The sequence below is a fragment of the Cygnus olor genome, chromosome 1, assembly GCF_009769625.2.
Source record: "Cygnus olor isolate bCygOlo1 chromosome 1, bCygOlo1.pri.v2, whole genome shotgun sequence".
Lineage (NCBI taxonomy): Eukaryota > Metazoa > Chordata > Aves > Anseriformes > Anatidae > Cygnus > Cygnus olor.
This window is the reverse complement of record NC_049169.1, coordinates 95018054-95036370: the sequence shown is the minus strand read 5'-3', so window position 1 is coordinate 95036370 and position 18317 is coordinate 95018054. Positions and strand designations below refer to the sequence as shown.

At 44.4% G+C, this 18317-nt stretch overlaps 1 protein-coding gene across 4 annotated transcripts; it reads right to left on the bottom strand.

The window, feature by feature from the left end:
• Window positions 1–1316: 1316 nt before the first annotated feature.
• On the bottom strand, window positions 1317–18138 carry LOC121076173 (protein spire homolog 1-like). 4 transcript variants are annotated; one of them, XM_040570293.1, is made up of 16 exons: window positions 17799–18136; window positions 16972–17003; window positions 16309–16473; window positions 15394–15519; window positions 15046–15111; window positions 12254–12415; window positions 10539–10607; window positions 9885–10014; window positions 9345–9469; window positions 7973–8048; window positions 7247–7398; window positions 6089–6214; window positions 4729–4793; window positions 3875–3902; window positions 3343–3485; window positions 1318–2204 (listed from the first exon to the last, which is right to left on the bottom strand). In XM_040570293.1, exons 1-16 carry the CDS (start codon window positions 18037–18039, stop codon window positions 2018–2020), a joined length of 1893 nt encoding a protein of 630 aa, XP_040426227.1. In that variant the 5' UTR covers window positions 18040–18136; the 3' UTR covers window positions 1318–2017. The 4 variants fall into 4 exon arrangements, 3 of the variants coding, with proteins under 3 accessions (XP_040426236.1, XP_040426227.1, XP_040426249.1); XM_040570315.1 differs by having other exon boundaries at window positions 18004–18109; XM_040570302.1 differs by lacking the exon at window positions 15394–15519 and having other exon boundaries at window positions 1317–2204; window positions 17799–18138.
• Between the last annotated feature and the right edge of the window lie 179 nt (window positions 18139–18317).

The window sequence follows — 18317 nt, the reverse complement described above, 5'->3', positions numbered from 1 at the left end:
TCTGGCTTCAGACTCCCTGCACCCACTCCACCCCATGCTCTATGGCTCCCAGGTAAGGCCCGGCCTCTGTTCCCTCTAAAGGGCTCTCCTTGTCCAGGGAAATGAAGAAGGCAAGAGGAGATTGACAAGCTCCTTTGGCTGTGGCTGAACAGCCAAATTTCTAGTACATTTCTAGTAAACCTACCCCCACAAGCTATCAAGCCTTGCCGTGATCAGGAGCAATGGTTGAAAGGTTGAAAGCTAAAGTTCAAGGAAGGCTAGAGATCACTCCAGTACAGGGGACAGAGGTTTTAATGGCCTGCTCAGAGGCCAACAATCACTAGAGTAGACAGCTTGCTAGATCAGGGATAAGCAGTAGAGGCAAGCTGCCCCTTAGCATCATCCTACCTCCTCCTTTGCCTTTGTGATCTGCTGTGAGGATATTTCACACCACTTGTGGGTCACACAGTAGTAAAAAAAAAAAAGACCGACAATAGACAGAACCTAGAGCTGCCTTTGCTATCCTGATAAATCATCTATATCAGCACAATACAGATACCTTTTCCCCCATACTACTGTACCTAGGCTCTGAGAGGCTCTTTGGGCTTGCAGATCACTCAAGACAGGCTGATCTCAGCTCATTTCTTGCTCTGTCTGTACTACCTCACTCAGCAGGAATCCAAGAGCACCTCATGCCCCTGGCCCCACTCTGTGTGCCCATCTCGCCAGCAAGCACAGCTGTGGCTTGGCTGCCATTCCCTGCAGCCTGCAAGGAGCCCACCTGCCTGATATGGATGTGCCTCCCAGCAGCACCAGCAATTAGCACATGCAGTAGAGGACCCAGGCAGGCAGGCAGGCTGCACCCCTCCTAATTGACTGAAGGAAGAACAGTTGAACTTGCTCCAAAAGGAAGCAAAAGCTTCAGCCTCCCTGCACTCACTGACTTGCAGGGCTTGCCCAAACGTGCATGTAGGCATCAGCTTGCAGACAGGCAATTTAGAGGAAGCAGAGTTAGGCTAGCACAAGTCAGTTGGAGATATTGACCCTTCTGGCAGTTTTGAGGCACACCTTGAGCTCAGCTTAAACATGCCTTTCTTCCCTTCTCTACTCTCTGGGGAAACTGGCTCTTCACTTCCCTTTGCAGTCATTATTTTCTTCAGTATGACTCATTCCAACTACAAGTCCATTGTATCCTCCAGCTCTGTCTATCCAGGCCCTGCACACCACACCACAGAGAATCCTGTGGAAAACAAATCAGAGCACCTACACCCCTTCCGTATAGGGGATTCCTGGGGAGAAACAGACATACTATCAAAGGATCTCATTTCTGGTTTTAACCACACACAGAGTTTACCAAAACGTTCTTTATTGTTCCAGTGTCACACAGGTTGCAATAGTCCAGTTTAGCTTAGGGCAAAGCTGTAGACCAATACAAAAACCAAGATTCCCTAGAAAACAGCCACCCTCCCTCAGGTTATGATGGCACTGAGATAGACTAGTGCCATGAAGAGCTCTGCTGGCAAAGCACAGCTAGCACACACACACAAGAAAGAAATCAAAAGCAATTCCTGAGCAAACAGATGGAGCAGGCTGCCTGACAGCCTTCACTAGTGTTACATTCATCACAGCAGTGAGTTCAGGTGCTTTCAGTGAGTTATCAGGGAAGAATAAGTGTCTGCAAAATGAAATAGAGGTTTTAGCTTAAAAGTTTCCCTATATTCATGGCATAGGGCAAAGTCGGCTTAGCAAGGAATGCAAACAGTGCCACAAAATGACAACTGCACGTGCAAAGGAGGAAATGCTAGAGGCGTGATAGTGCTTCAACATTTATTTTCCCCAAAGACACATAAAAGAATTAAAACAGTTCTAAAAACCACAATGTTTTATAATACTTCGCAATACATAAATACTAACTGCGCTTCCTGCTTAGACTAAACAGCAGGGAAGTCTTTTATTCAGGCCTTTATGTCAGAAAGTGCATAAAGCTGTTTAAATTATTCAGGTACAGAACAAGTGACAGGAGAAATGTATGGCAGAGTCATTCCAGTTTAGTCCAAGACTGGGAAATTCTCCTGAGTGGGATGTTCTGCTGTTGGTTGGAAGCCACGTTCAGCAGATAATGCTCACACTGAGTGCAGATGTCTGCAGTCAGCCAGTCTGCCATGGTCCTCGAGTAACAGCACAGAGGCCGTGCTAGGCAATGGGGCTCCAAAATAACAGGCACGCTGGAGCAGGAAGGGAAAAAAACAACAGGAAAACTGACCTGGGTATCTGTTAGAGGGTACAGAGCTTTTCTACCATTCCCCCAGGCCTAATCCAACATTAAGTGATTGTACATGAGTTCAATGGGGGCAGTCAGCTCCACCTGGGGAAGCTACTAAGCACCAGAGCAGCTTCACTTACTGACACCTCTCTGTTGACTAACACAGCATTTCAGCTAAAGGGTTAAGGGATATCTGTGGCTGATCCAAAGTTATGACTGGATCCTTACAGCATGTGCTGTAGGATGTTTCTTTGACATCTGGAAGGATGGCAGTAATGCCATCACTCAGACCTCTTCTGCAGCATCTGCAAAGGACTGCCAGTGATAATGTCAGTAGTGAATACTGCCTCGAGTTTTGGCCACTGAGGTGCAAGCATCTGAACCAGAAACCACTGTGGCTATTTTGGTTACATTAAAGAACAGTTTCAGAGAGAAAAGATACCTGTTCACCCAGTAGAATATATATAAACATATATTTGGAAAGAAGAGAACAGAAGGTATGTTTCCAGTCCTAGATATTACACTTACACTCACAAGGTCTGCCTTTTCCACTCAGACCTGTCAGAAGCTTATTTTGCAATAATTCCCTTCCCAGGGACAAAAAGGAAAGGGTATCTGTATGTGTGTGGGAGGACTCAGGAAACCATTTGTTGCATTACCCTTCAGTCAGTTATACCTGACACCATTCGCATATTTGTAGTTCTAGGGATAGAGGCTACTGCTGGGTTGTAGTAATGCACCCACAGCTATTATTGATATAGAATGTAATGGAGTCTGGAAATTCTCATACAAATGAAGCTATCAGTAGTAACTTTGTCTTGGCTAACATGGACACCCCTGAATCAGTTGGCAACCTGACAGCTAAAAAGTAAAATGGATTTCACAGCACCTACACATCCTCCCCTTTGGTCATCTACAACCCACAATGCTTTCAGAGAACTGTAGGTCCGTTTAGACCAGTAGCTAGATGAATCATCCAGCATAACGTTCAGTTGACCAGCACAGGACTACATCAAGCAGTTGCTATCATGTTCGTTGATTTGCATATACAAGTAACAGGTACCACCTTTCAAGGTGAAACCATATCTGTTCCAGCTTACCTAGAACACTCCCAGTGCTCTACTTCATGCAGCAGCTCTGAGTTCTTCCGCTCTTGAGTAGCTGGGTCTTCCTCTCTGGAGAGTCTCACAAGTTTTAAGAAGTGGAGTGGGAGATGAACACACATTCTGAAGGGCACGGACATCTACAATCACAGCACAAGTCACCCGAGTTCTCAAGGAAATCCTCCTTCTTAGCAAGAAAATTTGCATGGCATGTAGTTGATTTATTACTGCACTTACAAGATAAACATTAATGCAGTGAACTCCCTGACCCTTGTATAAATAGAGCACAGAGTAATCCCAACCACTTTACACAGGATCAAAGAAAGAGGAGCCAGAGCTGTTTCAGCTGAATAGTCTGTCTTTCCTGGCTGCTTTTGTACCTTGTATTATGGCCTCTTTTCTTTTTGTAGAAAAAAAGCTAGAGGGTAGATTTGAGGTATCAGTGAGGTGAAGGAAAGCTTCCTATGACTAGGTGAGGTGCAGAAAAAAAAAACAGAAAAAGATTTGCTGTTGTAAAGACTAGACTTGCCTTGATGCAGCAGTCACAGCAGACGACACTAAGAGAAAAAAATTCCCAGCGTTATCATTTGAGTAAAGCTCAGCAGATACCAATGCTGTAGCTAAGGGTGACTTTCCCAAAGAAGCCTTAACATGTGATTGTGGCACAATCACTTGATGGCAAAGTGAACAAGTCTAGAACTCCCCGTTCAGTTTTCCAGCCCTCCTATTTGTGGCAGTTTTAGTCAGCTGAAGCACATCAGCATTCATAGCTTGAAGGCTTTATCTGCAAGTACCCACTGCTTTTCACCAAGCACCAACACCAGTTACTAAACTCCCAGTGGTTTACTTGTAACCAATTCAGTGCTTTGCTGCTGCTTCAAATAGATTTAAGTGAGCCTGAATGAGCCTGAAATTCTTCTCCTCTCCCATGAGAAAAACTAACAAATAAGTGGATACTAGTTACTAGTGGGTCCAACTTCTTTCCCAGTCATAAGGTCTGGAGTCTGCTTTTCCAGTCCTAAACAGAAGATTCTGCTGAAAAGCCTCTCCCAGAACCTCTCAAGCCCTTGACTGAAGTAAAATGCAACCTACAGAGCAAAATGAAGGGAGTAATTGCTGAGAAGAATCAAGTCTACTGATAGCACGGAAATTCGGTTATTGCTAGCTTAATACTACGAGTTAGTATTGATACCACTTCAGAGGCAAGTTTTTCCGTCTCCTCTGCAGCTGTAGACACTTCAGCCGGGCTTGTGTAGTAAGGCAAAACTGAAAGGCTAGGGAACCCATTCCCATCCAAGTGCTACAACCGTTTGAATACTGAGTATTTCAGTACTGTTCTTTCACTCTTCTCCCTCCTCATTCAGTCCTTTTGTACCAGCTCACCTGCTGCAGAGGTAACAGCTGTAAGGCCACTTAAGAAACATCTGCTTACGGCAGCTGAAACAGATCTGTGGAATGGAAAGTTATTTGTGAATGCCAACTGGAAATATCTTCCTACCAACAGCATCCACTGCCTGCCAAAGAGCAAGCATATAAACCAACCTCCTAAAGGCTTTAGATCCACATACAATAACAGAGATCCAATGAAGGATAGCAGAAAGACAGGAATTAAAGGCTAAAAAGGCCAAAAAAAGCCTTATTTGTAAGCCCGTGTTTTTATGATGCAGAGGTTTGGGGCAGCTGCCAGACAACAGGAGTTTAAAAAAAGGCTCTTGAACAAACAATAGCTGTATTGTGCAAGAGTGTAACAGTAGCTAGTTAAGAGAGGGAAGAAGAGAGACATTCTTTGAGGTAGACTGCAGCAATCCCAAAGAGATTAAGTCAGGGCAACTTTGAATCCAATCCTGAAGCAAAAAAAAAATGAGTCATAAGGAAGCTGATGAGTCGCTTGAACTTTATAAAGAAAAACATCCATACAGAGCTGGCAGTCAGAAGTGATATTATCTTGAGAAACAGAGCTTGAGAAAGCTAAAAAAACTTCAGCAGCAAGAACAAAAAGTGGGTAAGAGAGCCATTTTAGCATAGGCAGAGAGAGGCAAGTTAAAGCAGGGTCGGTGAGTAAGGTGAGAAGAAAACGAATCCAGGAGCACGAGATAAAGAGGGTGGGGAAGTATCAGAGCTGTACTAGCAGAACTGTCTGCTAAATAAAGTGAGGGCAAGAAGCTGATCCCCAAAACAAGCAGTGTGAACGTCTTCACATCTGCGTTGCAAAGGACTTGCACTGAAGACATTTGCTCTAGAGGGGCTTGATGGAACAAGCCCTCTAGAGCAGACGGGATGAATAAACAAGTGGCCAGCCAGCGGTCCTGTGCTGCAGGCTGTTCCCTGCCCCCCATCTCCCCAGCCTTTGCATCCACTGCTCAGCAAGGTGGTTCACATCAGCACAACTCAGCTGTGGGAGTTAACAGCCTTTGCTTCACCGTGTACCAAATCCCAGTCAATATCTTTGTGATTTTAGAGCTGGCCAACAGGAACAGTTCTGCTAGCATGGAAATAACAGTCAAGAAGTATTAGCAACGGCTGGGTTACTTCCTAGGCAACTTACACAGCATATGTTTGATTAGAAGTCATCACAGCACAAGTATTAAAAGATTTCATGCAGCCATGGGCCAAACTCAGAACAGCTGCATGAACAGGATAAATTGAGGCAGAAAGCACCTCAGCAGTTCAGCACTGAGGGACATGAAGCCCGACAGCTTTTGCAAAGGCACAGACAGCACAACAACAAGGAGAAGAAACTTACCTTTCCTCTTGAAGAGGCACCATCACTGCCTCCTTGGCCTTCTCCTTCCAGCATTCTCGTTGCATATCTGGTTCCAATCAGTTCAGCAATGGTTGGTGACGGCCATGTACTAGGAAGGTGGCAGTCCTATCCAAAGACAGGAGGTCAAGCATCAGAGAAAGCTGAAGGCACACACATTTGGGGAAGTCATCCTCAAAATTGGGTCCCAGGAGGCTCAGCAGCATTTGTCCCCAAAACTCAGTTCTGCTAGCAATAGGCAGTAGGCGTTGACTGACAACACTAGTAAAGAACACTACAGGGAGCCCTGCTGTAGTTTTTGAGCTTATAGACAAGAATGCAAGCAGCTTCCTGAAGCAGGTCCTTCAGTCCCCATAACAGTTAATCCCATCTCCAGAGCCAGTCTCTTGGGACTTCTCACCTGTGATACAGAGCACAGCAGAGGTGGCGCCCTGGGCCCTCCTCACCTAGGCACAGCGTCCCTTTCCTCAGTGTGACACTCTTGCCTTATCTTTCCCAAGAGAGCCATCAGCCCACACAAATGAGGACTATGCTTTGGTTGTCAACCAGGAAAGAAAAGTGCTTTTAATCTAGTGCTTTTATCCGTCAGCGCAGAACAGGGCTAGGCCACGATTCAGAAGGTGGCACAGAAGAGCGCAAACCCAGCGTTGCTCCCACATTTAGAGCCTGGTCACTTCATTACTACATACATTTAGAAGTCACTGATGCTTTGCTATCTACATGTTGTCAGCCACTTGGTTCCTCTTAATGCAGCTGAGAGGATGCTCGTGAGTGTATTAAAGTCTAGACAGAGGGGAGATGGAGAATGCACGACTGTCCCACTGCCAGCCACAGGCTGCTTGAGGAAGCCTGCACAGATACTTCCAAGTAATGAAGTTGCATTTTTGTCTTACACGAGGAACTCTTTCATATCATTCAAACTGAACAATAAGAAATCCCCACAAGGACACTAAAGCATACATCCTTGTTTTTTACACCATCTCCAAGGAAACAATAAATGTCCCAACTTGAGATTAGCATGCTACGTGGCTTAAATAAAACCAATATAACGTGATCACTGCATGCACAAGGTTCAAGGTGCCTCCTGGAGTCATCACCAGATGTATCAGAACAGCTTGCCAGCTGATATGCCCCACTTACAAGTTCCTTGCTTTGAAGGCCACTCTCTAAAGATTTGGATCTTGCTCTGTAAGGAGGCAGCTGCTGTTGGCCAATGTTCAGGGAACAGTCAGATTTGATGCCTGCTAGCATGGGTGCACTCACGGAAGGACATGTACGATCTGCAGTGAGACCTGGGCAGGAAGAGAGAGTTTTGGATTGCAGGAAAAAAAAAAAGACATATCAACTTCTAAATATTCTCCCCAAAAGGTGACTGCTCAAGAGCACTACCCCTCCTTTCTGAAACCAGCAAGGCCTACTTTCCCCCACCCTCAACCTCCATCAGCCCTGATAACAAAAAGCAGAGGTTACAGTAATTACGGTTGTCAGTAGGGAGTGACGAGTCTTCATTAGTTAGCACCGTTTAGTTTAATAAAATCATGTGGTGCACTTTCTTCTTGAACATTCAAAATGTTCATTTAGCTTTTACTGTGATTTCTACTTACACGCCTTCGGGGACACGCTATCATTGTTTTGAAGCTGCAGGAGCCATGCAAGCTTCAGTCAACTGTAGAGGAATGGTTTTCTAAGTGCACCTCCCTAGACTCATTACTTGGTGTTGGAGCTTCTCCTGTCAAGTGTCTTTAGGTGCGCAGAGATGTGTAGCACAGTGAGCCCCAACCTAAGGCTTTGGCAGCCCAGCAGGCACTGACTCTGACTGTACTTTATCACCACCCGGTTTGGATTTGCAGCAAAAAGGACACTGACCTGTGCTCTTGCAGGACACTGCTGATGACCTGGCTGAGGCAAGGTGGGTGCTGGAAGACAGCTTGGGAGTAGGTTCCTGTAAATCAGAGGACAAGGTATTCTTAAACTGTATACAAGAGAGACCGAGCCAACTTGCTCAGAAGCACTGCTGCTAAACAGAACCCAGGACCCAGAACTGACTAGAAATAGGCCAAGGCTTAGTCAGAAGTGGAGGGGAGAAAAAAAACTGTGGTACATTTAGAAACTTTGTGTTCCAAGGGGCAATTACAAGTTAATTCTCCCCAGCAAGGAAGCTCTGGTCAAGCTGGTGAAATTTCGGATTCATCTGTTATCTCCCTCACTTAGTTCAGTGCAGATTTTAGTTTCATCTAGTCAGGAGCCAACTAACTTCACTAGATTCTTCCTTTACAGCTTTCAGAGTACCTTGCCATTTTCTTGGCTCCGGCTCACATGTAGCAACGCTGGAGAACAGTTCAAGAAATTACGCCCCAGTAACCGAGTTCAAACCCAATGGTGTATCTAGACAGCATTGTTTCTAGCTTCTCTAGAGAAGCAGGAACACAATTTGATCATATTGCAGTCTCCATGAAGAAGGTCCTTCCAGCTTACAGTAATACACCAACCACGTGCTCCTCAAACACTGAACATTCCTACAAGTAGCACAGACTTGTGCAAATATAGCTACATTTTTCTGCTTTTATTAATTCATATCCGTTTTCCTCAGTTAAGCGATTGTATTCCAGGCTAATGTTTACAGAAAGATTGCTGTTTGTTTGCCAGAGCATCTGTGCTAGACACGATGTGTTAGGGCTCAAGTTCTGTTCCACAGAATTTCCGACTACGCTCAGACTGAATTCCAGAAGCAAGCAGTGAAGCTTTTCATGAGCAGTCCGTGGAGTTAAGGACATATCCACATATCCCAGTTTACTGAAGAATGGTACTGCCTTAGTTGCTCCACAGGCCCAAGAGTGGGAATTCACCAGTAAAGTTGCTTCCTGAAAATAAATCACATGAAGTGCAAATATTTCTAGCATCAGTCGCCTCACTGTGAGGTAAAGTGGGAGTAGTTTTGGCCCATATTGGCCAAACTCCTATGCATATCAAGACTTCTGCAAGCCCTAGTTTTAGAGACCAGATCAGAAGTTAGTTTTTATAGGCTGCAGTCATGCCACAATAAAGTGTTTAAATATCACATGAGCTTCTGTAGAGGCAAGGACTTCAGTGAACCTAGTAACGTCATGTTTATTCACTTTAGATGGACAAGATTACTCACAGTAAGATTTAAACCTCATGTTCTAGGATATGTGTGTACAAATCCAAAGCCTAGACCAGATTATTTATACCTCTCCAGTCCCTTCATTTAAACCCTTACCCGAACTTCTGGTTCCAGCTGCTGTGCTATAGCATTGACAGTTTTAAACTCTGTACTGGCATCTTGAAATGTTAAGAAACGATCACTTGGAGATCTCAAGGTGATTTTGGGCATCACAGGCATTTCTGAGGGTTGGGAGAGGGGAAGAAAAATACACACAAGATATTGTGCTGTGGCAAGAAAATAACAAGTCTTATACCCACGTATCAGAATTTGGTATTTGGTTTGACTTTGTTCTGTTAGATAGTCTTTAGTTTCAGGTGATGGTTGAAATCCTGTTCTCTAACTTAGCTGACAAATTTGAACCCCCTAAAAAAGGGTAAGTTGAAACATTTTCAAGCCTTAATATGCCACAAGCAGATTTACTGGAAAATTCTTATGCCATATTACCTTTATCAACATAAATTTTGCATTCCCACCTCCCTTGCATTATATGCTATGGGAAAAAAAAAAGCAGGCTTTCATTTCAAAGGCCATCCATTATTTTCAGTCAACCATGACTTCACTTGCATGCTTGATGGGTCACTTTGCAGCAGGTACCTTTGGGCCTGGCCCCGCTTTCCCTTGCTGTGGATGGCTGAAGCGTCTGTGGTCGTTTTATTTCTGCCAGGAGCTGTTCGTGCCACCTGGACTCCTGTGGCACGCACTCTTTCAGCTTCCTCTGCAGCACCTGCAGGTAGAGCATATCACCAGGAAGAAACAGTAGAAAGATTGAGACCAGTGGTGACAACTAGATCTTCAGCAATGGCACTGTTTTACAACTGCCTCTCGCTAAAGAGGGCACTAGGCCCTGTACGCTTCTGCTTTCCATACCTTATTTCTAGTTTTTTGAAGCACATGAGAAGCTTTAGATAATGTGTTTGCTGTAGAATACTTTTAGCAACTCTCAGATTAGAGACAAGGCTTGATCAAGGAATATGGAGTATTTTCGGGACCACGAAATGGGAAGAAACAGCAACACGAACAGAGAGACTGATCATCTTTCTCCTCTGAAGATTTGTCACCTACCATAGTCCTAACATGGTGTGTTGGCAGAGGGTCTGCCGAAAATTTAAGCATGGTTCATACGTGCCTCTCCCAAACCCAAACCAGTGGCTAAGACATTAACTCCATATTCCTAGAAAACATCCTGTCAGCTCTGAAGTCATCTTGTTTTGCTCTCATTAGATTTAGATGCAGCACCAGGTCACCTACAGGTTTTAGGTGAGGCTTGGGAGCAGCTACATCATCACTGGGGGTTCTGCGTTTTTGCTCGATGGTCACCTGAAAGAACAGAAATTATGCTTAAGCAGTAAGGTTTTCTCTACTCCTCATACATCTTTCTAGTCAGTGGCACAGTGAATAACTCAAGTCAGGATTTGGGAATGGGGAATGTGGGGAAGGCATAAAAAATGGCACAAGGAAATACAGAATGATGCGGTGCTTGCTGCAGAGGGGAGCACCGCAGAAAAGAAGTCAAGCTGTACATGCACGCCTCTAGCTGCCTAATTCACTTATTGTTACTTGAAGGCTATGCTATTTACTCTCCCCCTGTGTACAACTGGAGAACACGTGGGAGTGCAGGTAGAACAACACAACAGCTTCCCACACTAGCTGGGCTTTCATTCATTTGCAAATTAGACCACTGTTTGCTACAGAAGTTTAAAGTAGCTTTGCAGATGGGGGAAATCCTCGCTTAAGAGCTTTCACAAACAAAGGCCTAAGTAGTAAGTACTCCATGCTTTCTTCTAGCATTTGGGACTTCAAATTGAAGCTTGTGCTTCTCATCAACCCCGGGAAGAAAAAAAGAAATCAAAAGCCAGTTCATCCTGCCACCTGGAGCTATAGTTTTGTACTGCACAGTGCAATGATTCTGTCGTGCATTGCAATAAAACACAAGTAGCTGTGATGTATTTTCTCCCTTCTGTTACTATCCATTTATTTATTGAACAAATTATCAGTCTCCAAACAAATGCCAGAGCCTTTTCTGAAGGCTGGAGCCACAGCCAAGAAAAGTGAGAACTTCTTTAAGGGCGCGTGGTTTAGCTGCAGCTGTTAACCCTCTGCACTCAAGGAGCACCATCAAGGGGAGGAAAAAAAGCTGATGTCTAGCATGGTAAGCAAACTTTACACTTTTTAAAATATTGCTCTTTATTACAAGTAGAGTTGTCTCATCTTTTGCCAAGATGTCTGTTTGCAAAGCACGCCAATGCCACAAAGCCTTATGCCAATGTTTTAGATCTGCTCATCACTCCCAGCTCAAGCTGCAGCAAGTGAACAGCATCACAAACCTTTGGAGGCACTCAGTCGTTTTTGTATCCAGGCATCTTCAGCACCATCAACGTTGCTGGAAGCCCCTACCTCTTGAGTCAGCACCACAGCCCCTGGAAGCAGTTTGGATTTCTTTTTTTTTTTTCAAACCCTGCCTAAATTCCTGCAGTAGCCTGTTTACACTGCCTACAGGCCTCTGCCTGAGGCTGAGCAGTGCACTCACTCAAAAGTGATTTTATACTTTCATGCATCCCACAGCAGCTGAAAAGGCAAGAAAAACTAGTAAGAAATGCCAGACAGTACAGCTCAAGGAGCCTGTAAAGACGTAAGTGTCTGAGGAAGAAAGCATAAGCAGGCAAGGGTCTGTTTCATGGAGCTGCTGCCCTGAAGGGAGAACAAGTTTACCATCCAGTTTCATAAAAGTCTGGCTACTCCTGAAATAAAACAGTACTGGAAATAAAGTGTTTGGATGGATAAACGTGGTGATCAAATATTGAGCTGAGAGGAAGCTCCAGACAGTTCTGGACTAGGAGTACCTTTGAGAAAGACTTTAAAACAAGATTTGGGGAAGAGGTCTCAGCAAGTATTGTTTAGAAACCAAGCGGTTAGAGCAGGTGGTTGCAAAACTGTCCACCGACTGCAGTTGGTCAGTCACTCACCTTCCGAAGGTTGTACCTCTTGTGCTGAATGTCATCCAGAAGTAATTCATAGGGGGAGAGGGCACGCTCTTTGAGCGGGGCAGGGCGCTGTGGTCGTTCGGTGGCCTTGTGCAGCCTCACACCACCCTGCAGCTCACAGATGACACTGGGCCACAGGGGTGCCTAGGAGAACCCAGCGAGGGACAAGTCAACAGCAGGCAGAAACACATGGAGCAGCACTCTCACCCTCCCTGTAACAGGGCACACTTAGCAGCTGAGGTCTTGCAGAAACATAGAAATGTGTCCTTAACACCTCCTTCAACCCACTTGCAGGGCACAGTACCAAGATGGAGAATTGCTTCTCTTTACAGAGGTCACTTTACAATAAGTGAGCTGGCTCCCCAGCTCATTCCTGAATTTTGTCATCCACTTTATGAACGTACTTCAGCAAAACAGTTTCTGTTACTAAATAGCTAGACCCATTTTCTTGAATAAGTACTTCTTGGAAGTACTGCAGGTGCCAGAGGGTTTTTTGTTTTTTCATCCTTTTCTTCTCCATTTTATTACCTCCTAGGAAATACTGAGAATGAAATCCCAAACCTTACCATTAAAATCCTCTGAATTTTCAGAAGCCAAGGACTGAAGGGCCCACAGACCAAAGAGGAAGACAAAGGGAAAAAGATCTCACACTTCAACCTTTGCAGCAGCTTATGTTAACTTTTTCAGCCTGGAGACACAATCTGATTACACTGACATCTGCTCATCCTCTTCCTGTATTAAGACCTGTTTCCACAGGATGCTCAGGCATGCAGGATAACCCAACAAAAGTTAAGACAGGAAAAAAACCCATAATCCACTCAATAGCCTGTTTAGACAACATTGTAATGGAAGTGCTAAGTCAACAGCTTATCTGGATCCCAAAGGCAAATCGAGTAAGAACGAGTGATTGTATTATAAACACTGAAAGGGAAGCAAAACATTTTAGAAAACTGCCTCAGAACAAAACTTCTGACTTGATTTCCTCTCCCTCTTTCACTTACAGGATGAAGCACCTTCTCTCAACTTACCCCTTCAGATATCTTGGTATAATACCAGAAACGTCCTATGCAAGCTCTGACTGATGGGCTGCCTTCAAGGAGAAGGATGCTTCGTTGGATTGTTTTAGCCAGGCTTTGGAACAGTTGTATCTCAACTCCAGACAAGCAGAACTGTCAGACAGTAGCCACACACTAGCCATATCTCCCGGATTAAAATAATTGTTTAGGAGAACACAAAAAAATCTCTCAAAGTCCTGCTGAAAAAAGAGCTGGGCAAACTGATCAGCGTTTGCTTCCTGTACAACACTAAACATATTTCATTCCTTTCATTCATGGGAAGACAGCTGTTCCTAAGAGGTCTCACTGCCTAGATTTCAAGGTGAAGAGTGTCTTCTGACACACACGGTAAGCTCTGCTGAGATGGCACAGCCCTGCACGATATCAGCTTGTGGCCTGTGTTTCAGAATGCCTGTTTCAGAGCAGTCAGGATGGAAAAGGTTGGTCCACAGACAGCGTTAACTGCTTGGCACCGCTCAAGGCATCAGCTCCAATCTGTGGGATCCCAACAAAGTTGGCACCCTGGTTATTTTAAACTCAAGAGTGTGTCAGAACGATGCAATCAACTGGTGCATAGGGACTTGGAAACTAGAGTCAGAGGATTTGCAACAGACATCCTGCTTTTGGAATTTATGTCTCCTGAAGGAGCAGAGGCCAAATACACTGGCCTTCAGGCCACACGGCAAAGCCCATGTATTTATTCATGTATTCCCTGCAGAAAAGAGCATCAACTGCTGTTGATGAGTTTGTGGTTTGAGATAGCTTGCCAGTTTATTTTAATAGATCACAAAATTGAGAATATGCCCAAACACACATTTCACAAACATTTTCATACGAATAGTTTGAGCACGCTTCAAAGCAAGTGCTATTTAGACAAAGGGAGCGAGTCCACAAGTCTCTCGGGGCTTGCCGTTTGTCTCCACAGACTCCAGACTACAGTGCATTTGTTTATGCCGGGCAGAGCTCCAGCCAGAAGAGCTATTTGTTTCTGATTGAGCCCTAACTATGTAGGGCCTTGAAAAGAACAGAGTGAGTTGCTTTCTCTGCCCCAAACACACAGTCCAAGATCCCCAGAAGGACAGAATGGAAGGACGAGAAAGGACATGGACAGGAGGTAGGAGCTACATCTCCAGCCTCCCCCTCCTTTCTGCCTTTTTTGAGCTGCTGAAGCTCAAAAGGATGGTCAGAGCTATCAACTACTTTCAGTCTCTCCAGCCCTGAACCAGCACAGACCCCACATGCTAAAAGTGATCTCGTTCACCTTACTTCTACCACCAACAGATCAGATTTCTGAGAGTTGTCAATCCAGGTACAGAAACAAGCAGACTGCTTTTGGCAGGTATCAATTCCTGCCAAGAGATGGAGTTTGGGGCTCGTTTTCAGGAAGAAACAGCATGAGTAACTACTTGTGGACATTTATTCCAAAGAGTGCCTCCAATTTCACTTTTAGAAGTGGTTTAAGCTGAACCACAAAGAGGCTCTTTGTGCAGAATAAGTGTCCACATGAGGTAAACACATGAAATAATTTAACTTCAAGTTCACTCCCAGCTTGTTTTGCAGACAAGTCTTTAACTACTTAGGCTCTTGAACAACCTAAGAAGTTTTGTTGGTGTTCAAGCTCTCTTCTTTGTTTTTTAAAGAGTCATTGGAAAAACCTCACAGAAGCATGGGTAGACAAAAAAGCCCAACCTACCATAATGAAGGAATTAAATCCCTTACCCACTGTTTTTCCTTCTTCTGCAGGGGGGTTTCCAGCAAATCTTCAACATCCATTTTTCTCAGACTCTGAGAAGCAAGCACATGAGGTCATTACATTGCGCTGTCCAGTGCTTTCCCATCTATCCAGTATAAATTATTAACATTGAAAAACTTAGAAGCCCCAAACACCCAGACATTCAAAAACTACAATAAATTACTACTGCAATGCAGAGACAGAAGCCATTCATGTCATCAACATACACCTTCAGCTAGGTATTCCATTTCTAGTGCAACGGGAAGATTACTTTATAATTAGATGAATTTATGCAGGTAGAAATGATAGTAGCTAAGGGGTGATTGCAAATATACCTCTTTGGAGGTATGGATGATGGAGACAAGCTTCTGAAGTTCCATAAATTCAGTAAAAAGACTCCTACAGGTCATTTCATAATGGCTCTTAGCCTCAGAAGGCATGGACAAGCGCTCTTCACAGGCCTGAAAGAAATGGAGCTATTTAAAATAGATCTTGAAATGAAAAAACATGGAAGGCTGGAAGAAAGCAAAATTCAGTTTTCTTGATGTATGGTTAAAAATCATCTTCCTCAATTCCTTCGTATCTTTTTTGTTTGTTCTATTGCAGATACAGAGGAGCAAAGAAGCAAGATGCCTAATCTTCTACGAACAATAATCTAAGTAGCTGTGTGTAATTTATCTATCTTGTTCTCCATAATGTGTGCTTTGAAATAAGTGCCTGGAAGGGAAAGCTTCCAACACATACACACCACAACAAAACACAGCAGGTGCAGTCACTTATGTTCTTTTTCCCCCTTGCTCCCCTACGCTAATGGGACTGGGGCATGGAAAGTTTCTTGTACCCTTAAATTATGGTTGAGAGGAAGCTGTTAGTTTGAGTTGTGACATCCAAGTCCTCTTGCAGAGACCAAATATTATGGATATTGAAACAAGTCACTTGTCCACAGTCTTCTAGGTATTGAATGCAGCCTTTGGAGACTACGTACAGAAGGACTTTGTAGACAGAGCTGCAAGAGGCATGCTCAGTCTTCATTCTTAATTCTTTTCCATAGGCACTTGAGTGTACCTAAAATGTTTTTGCCTTCCCTTTCTGATGGGAAAGCCACATGTTCCCTCTATGTCCTCCCACAAGCTACTTTCCCCCCAAATGGTCTGTCATCTTGCTTAACAGCACTGTTAACCTTCAGCTCCTCCAAAGCTGCTGTATTATGCATATTTATTTTATTTATATTGCTGCAGGAAAAAGGAAACCTTGATAACATCCTGCAGGGTGACCACTGGCTTCATTGCCTCGTCATCCAGTTTCAACATGAGGCAGAGCAGCTTCTCCAGGGGATCACTCAGTTCTCGCTCCACTTGGCTGTCGATTCCCCAGTCCAGGGCTTCATAGATCACCACTCCCAAGTACTCCAGCAGCTGCAGACAGAGGCCAAGGAAGCAGTACAGCACCAAGTGTTGTGAATGATCTTCACAGGCCTCACTTCCCAGCCATTGGGGGGGGGGGGGGGGGGGGCAGGGGCTCTGCTGCCCCTCACAGCTGAGCACACCACTCAGGATGAGAAGGGCTCAAAGCAACTAGGTGCTTATCAAGTAACCTGAAACACTCCCCAGATAAGCTATTTTAAGCTTTTAAATAATTTATCTAGCACCTCTAAATGCTCTGTTACCAAGACAAAAAGTCTGTAGGCTATCCCACAGTAGGCAGCATCTGTGCACATTGTTTCACAGACTGTTTTACTTGAGTTCACTCCTAACATTTTGTTTCATTTTCCAGATTGCAGGGGGCAGTGACTCCCGCAACGCTTAGCAAGTATAAACACATTGACAATTTTAGACACCGGCATCTCCCAGACTGGCCTTTTACCACAGCAGGATTGTATCTGCACACATAGGAAGGCAAAGAGACAGGCTTACCTTGTCCTCTGACTGCTGAATGTTGCCAACATCTGAAATGGAAACAAGAGAAGGTAAGGGGAAGATAACTGCATAGGCCTTGATAAACAGCTCTTAATAGCTCTGTTGAGAGAAAAAAATTAGAAGAGTTCTTGGTAGTAAGGAAACAAATCCTTCTCGGTAAGGTCAGTCCCACCCGGGGAAACCAGGCCTGCATTTTGAGACTGCTGCAGAGCACCACAAGATACTCTTTTTACTTACTGTGAGCATTAGCCCCAAACTAACTGCTGCTGGTTACTTCCTTTTATTTGCTGGTAGGTATCTAATCACATGGAAGGCCATGGATATTTATCTTCTTTCTTTACTACACACTCTTGCCCCCTCAGAGCAATGAACTCTGCAGTAGTGCAACTACATACAAAGCTTGTTGCTGTTTGCTAGCTGCACATAGTGATAAAAAAGTCAGTTTTAGATTTGCTGTGAGAGTTAATACAAGGGAGCCATAGCTCAGAAGATGAACAGAGCAGGACATGAAACAACCTGAGGCTTTATTTTAAATAATAATTTCCTTCAACATAAGTTGTAATAAACTTCATTCCAGCTATTCCCTTGAAATAAGTAACTCACTAAAGCATTATTAAAAAAAAAAAAACTATACATCTGCATTACCACTCATCTATGGTCCTTTAAAATAAAGCATAGGCAGCAGAATAGCCTATATAGTCAGAACACCCTGAAAAACATACAGAGGAGGAACAAAAAAAAAAAAATCTTTTGTCCCACTTTGTCCCTAAGTTCAGCCAGTTATAATAACAACCCCTAGCATCCTCAGCTGCTTGTGCTCTTACCGGATTTATGGTACACCCTGAAGGAAGCAGTGCCATCAGCATGGATAAAGATGCTCCCAGGGCCTTTTATGAACACAGAATGGAGCGATGGGTACAGCCCCTGCGCCAATTGCTTCATTTTGCAGCAGCACTGAAAGCAAACAGCCCAGGCTTGCTCCTCGCTTATGGGGTGCTCGAAGCACCTCAGAACCTCAGCTAGAGAGACCTTCGCAGCCTTCTGCTCACAGCACAGGGCCTCCATTTGCGCCTTCACACCTCATATCCCAGGCTGTGCTCCCAGCCTAGGAACTCAACACCCCAGGACAGCAGATGCTGGGGCAGCAGCCTTTTATCAGCTCTGCCCCCAGCTTTGCTCTCCAACACGTTCTCTCCCCCACAGGTGCCATCGTTAACGCCAATTTTGCTCCAGATTTTTTTTTTAAAGGGGCGCCACTTTGATAGGAACAACGGGAAGCACATAGCAAAGGGGACTCCAAAAAGAGACAAACTAGCGAGATTCGTGTTCAATTTAACTTTATT

Bases quoted from the DNA above. Each gene is read 5' to 3' on its own strand.
- LOC121076173 (XM_040570293.1), bottom strand. From the start codon at position 18,039: ATGGAGGCCCTGTGCTGTGAGCAGAAGGCTGCGAAGGTCTCTCTAGCT. The intron at 12,416-15,045 runs GTAAGGGATTTA...GGGTTCTCCTAG, and splicing joins AGAAGAAGGAAAAACAGTGG to GCACCCCTGTGGCCCAGTGT. The intron at 10,608-12,253 runs GTGAGTGACTGA...CTGTTCTTTCAG, and splicing joins AGAGGTACAACCTTCGGAAG to GTGACCATCGAGCAAAAACG.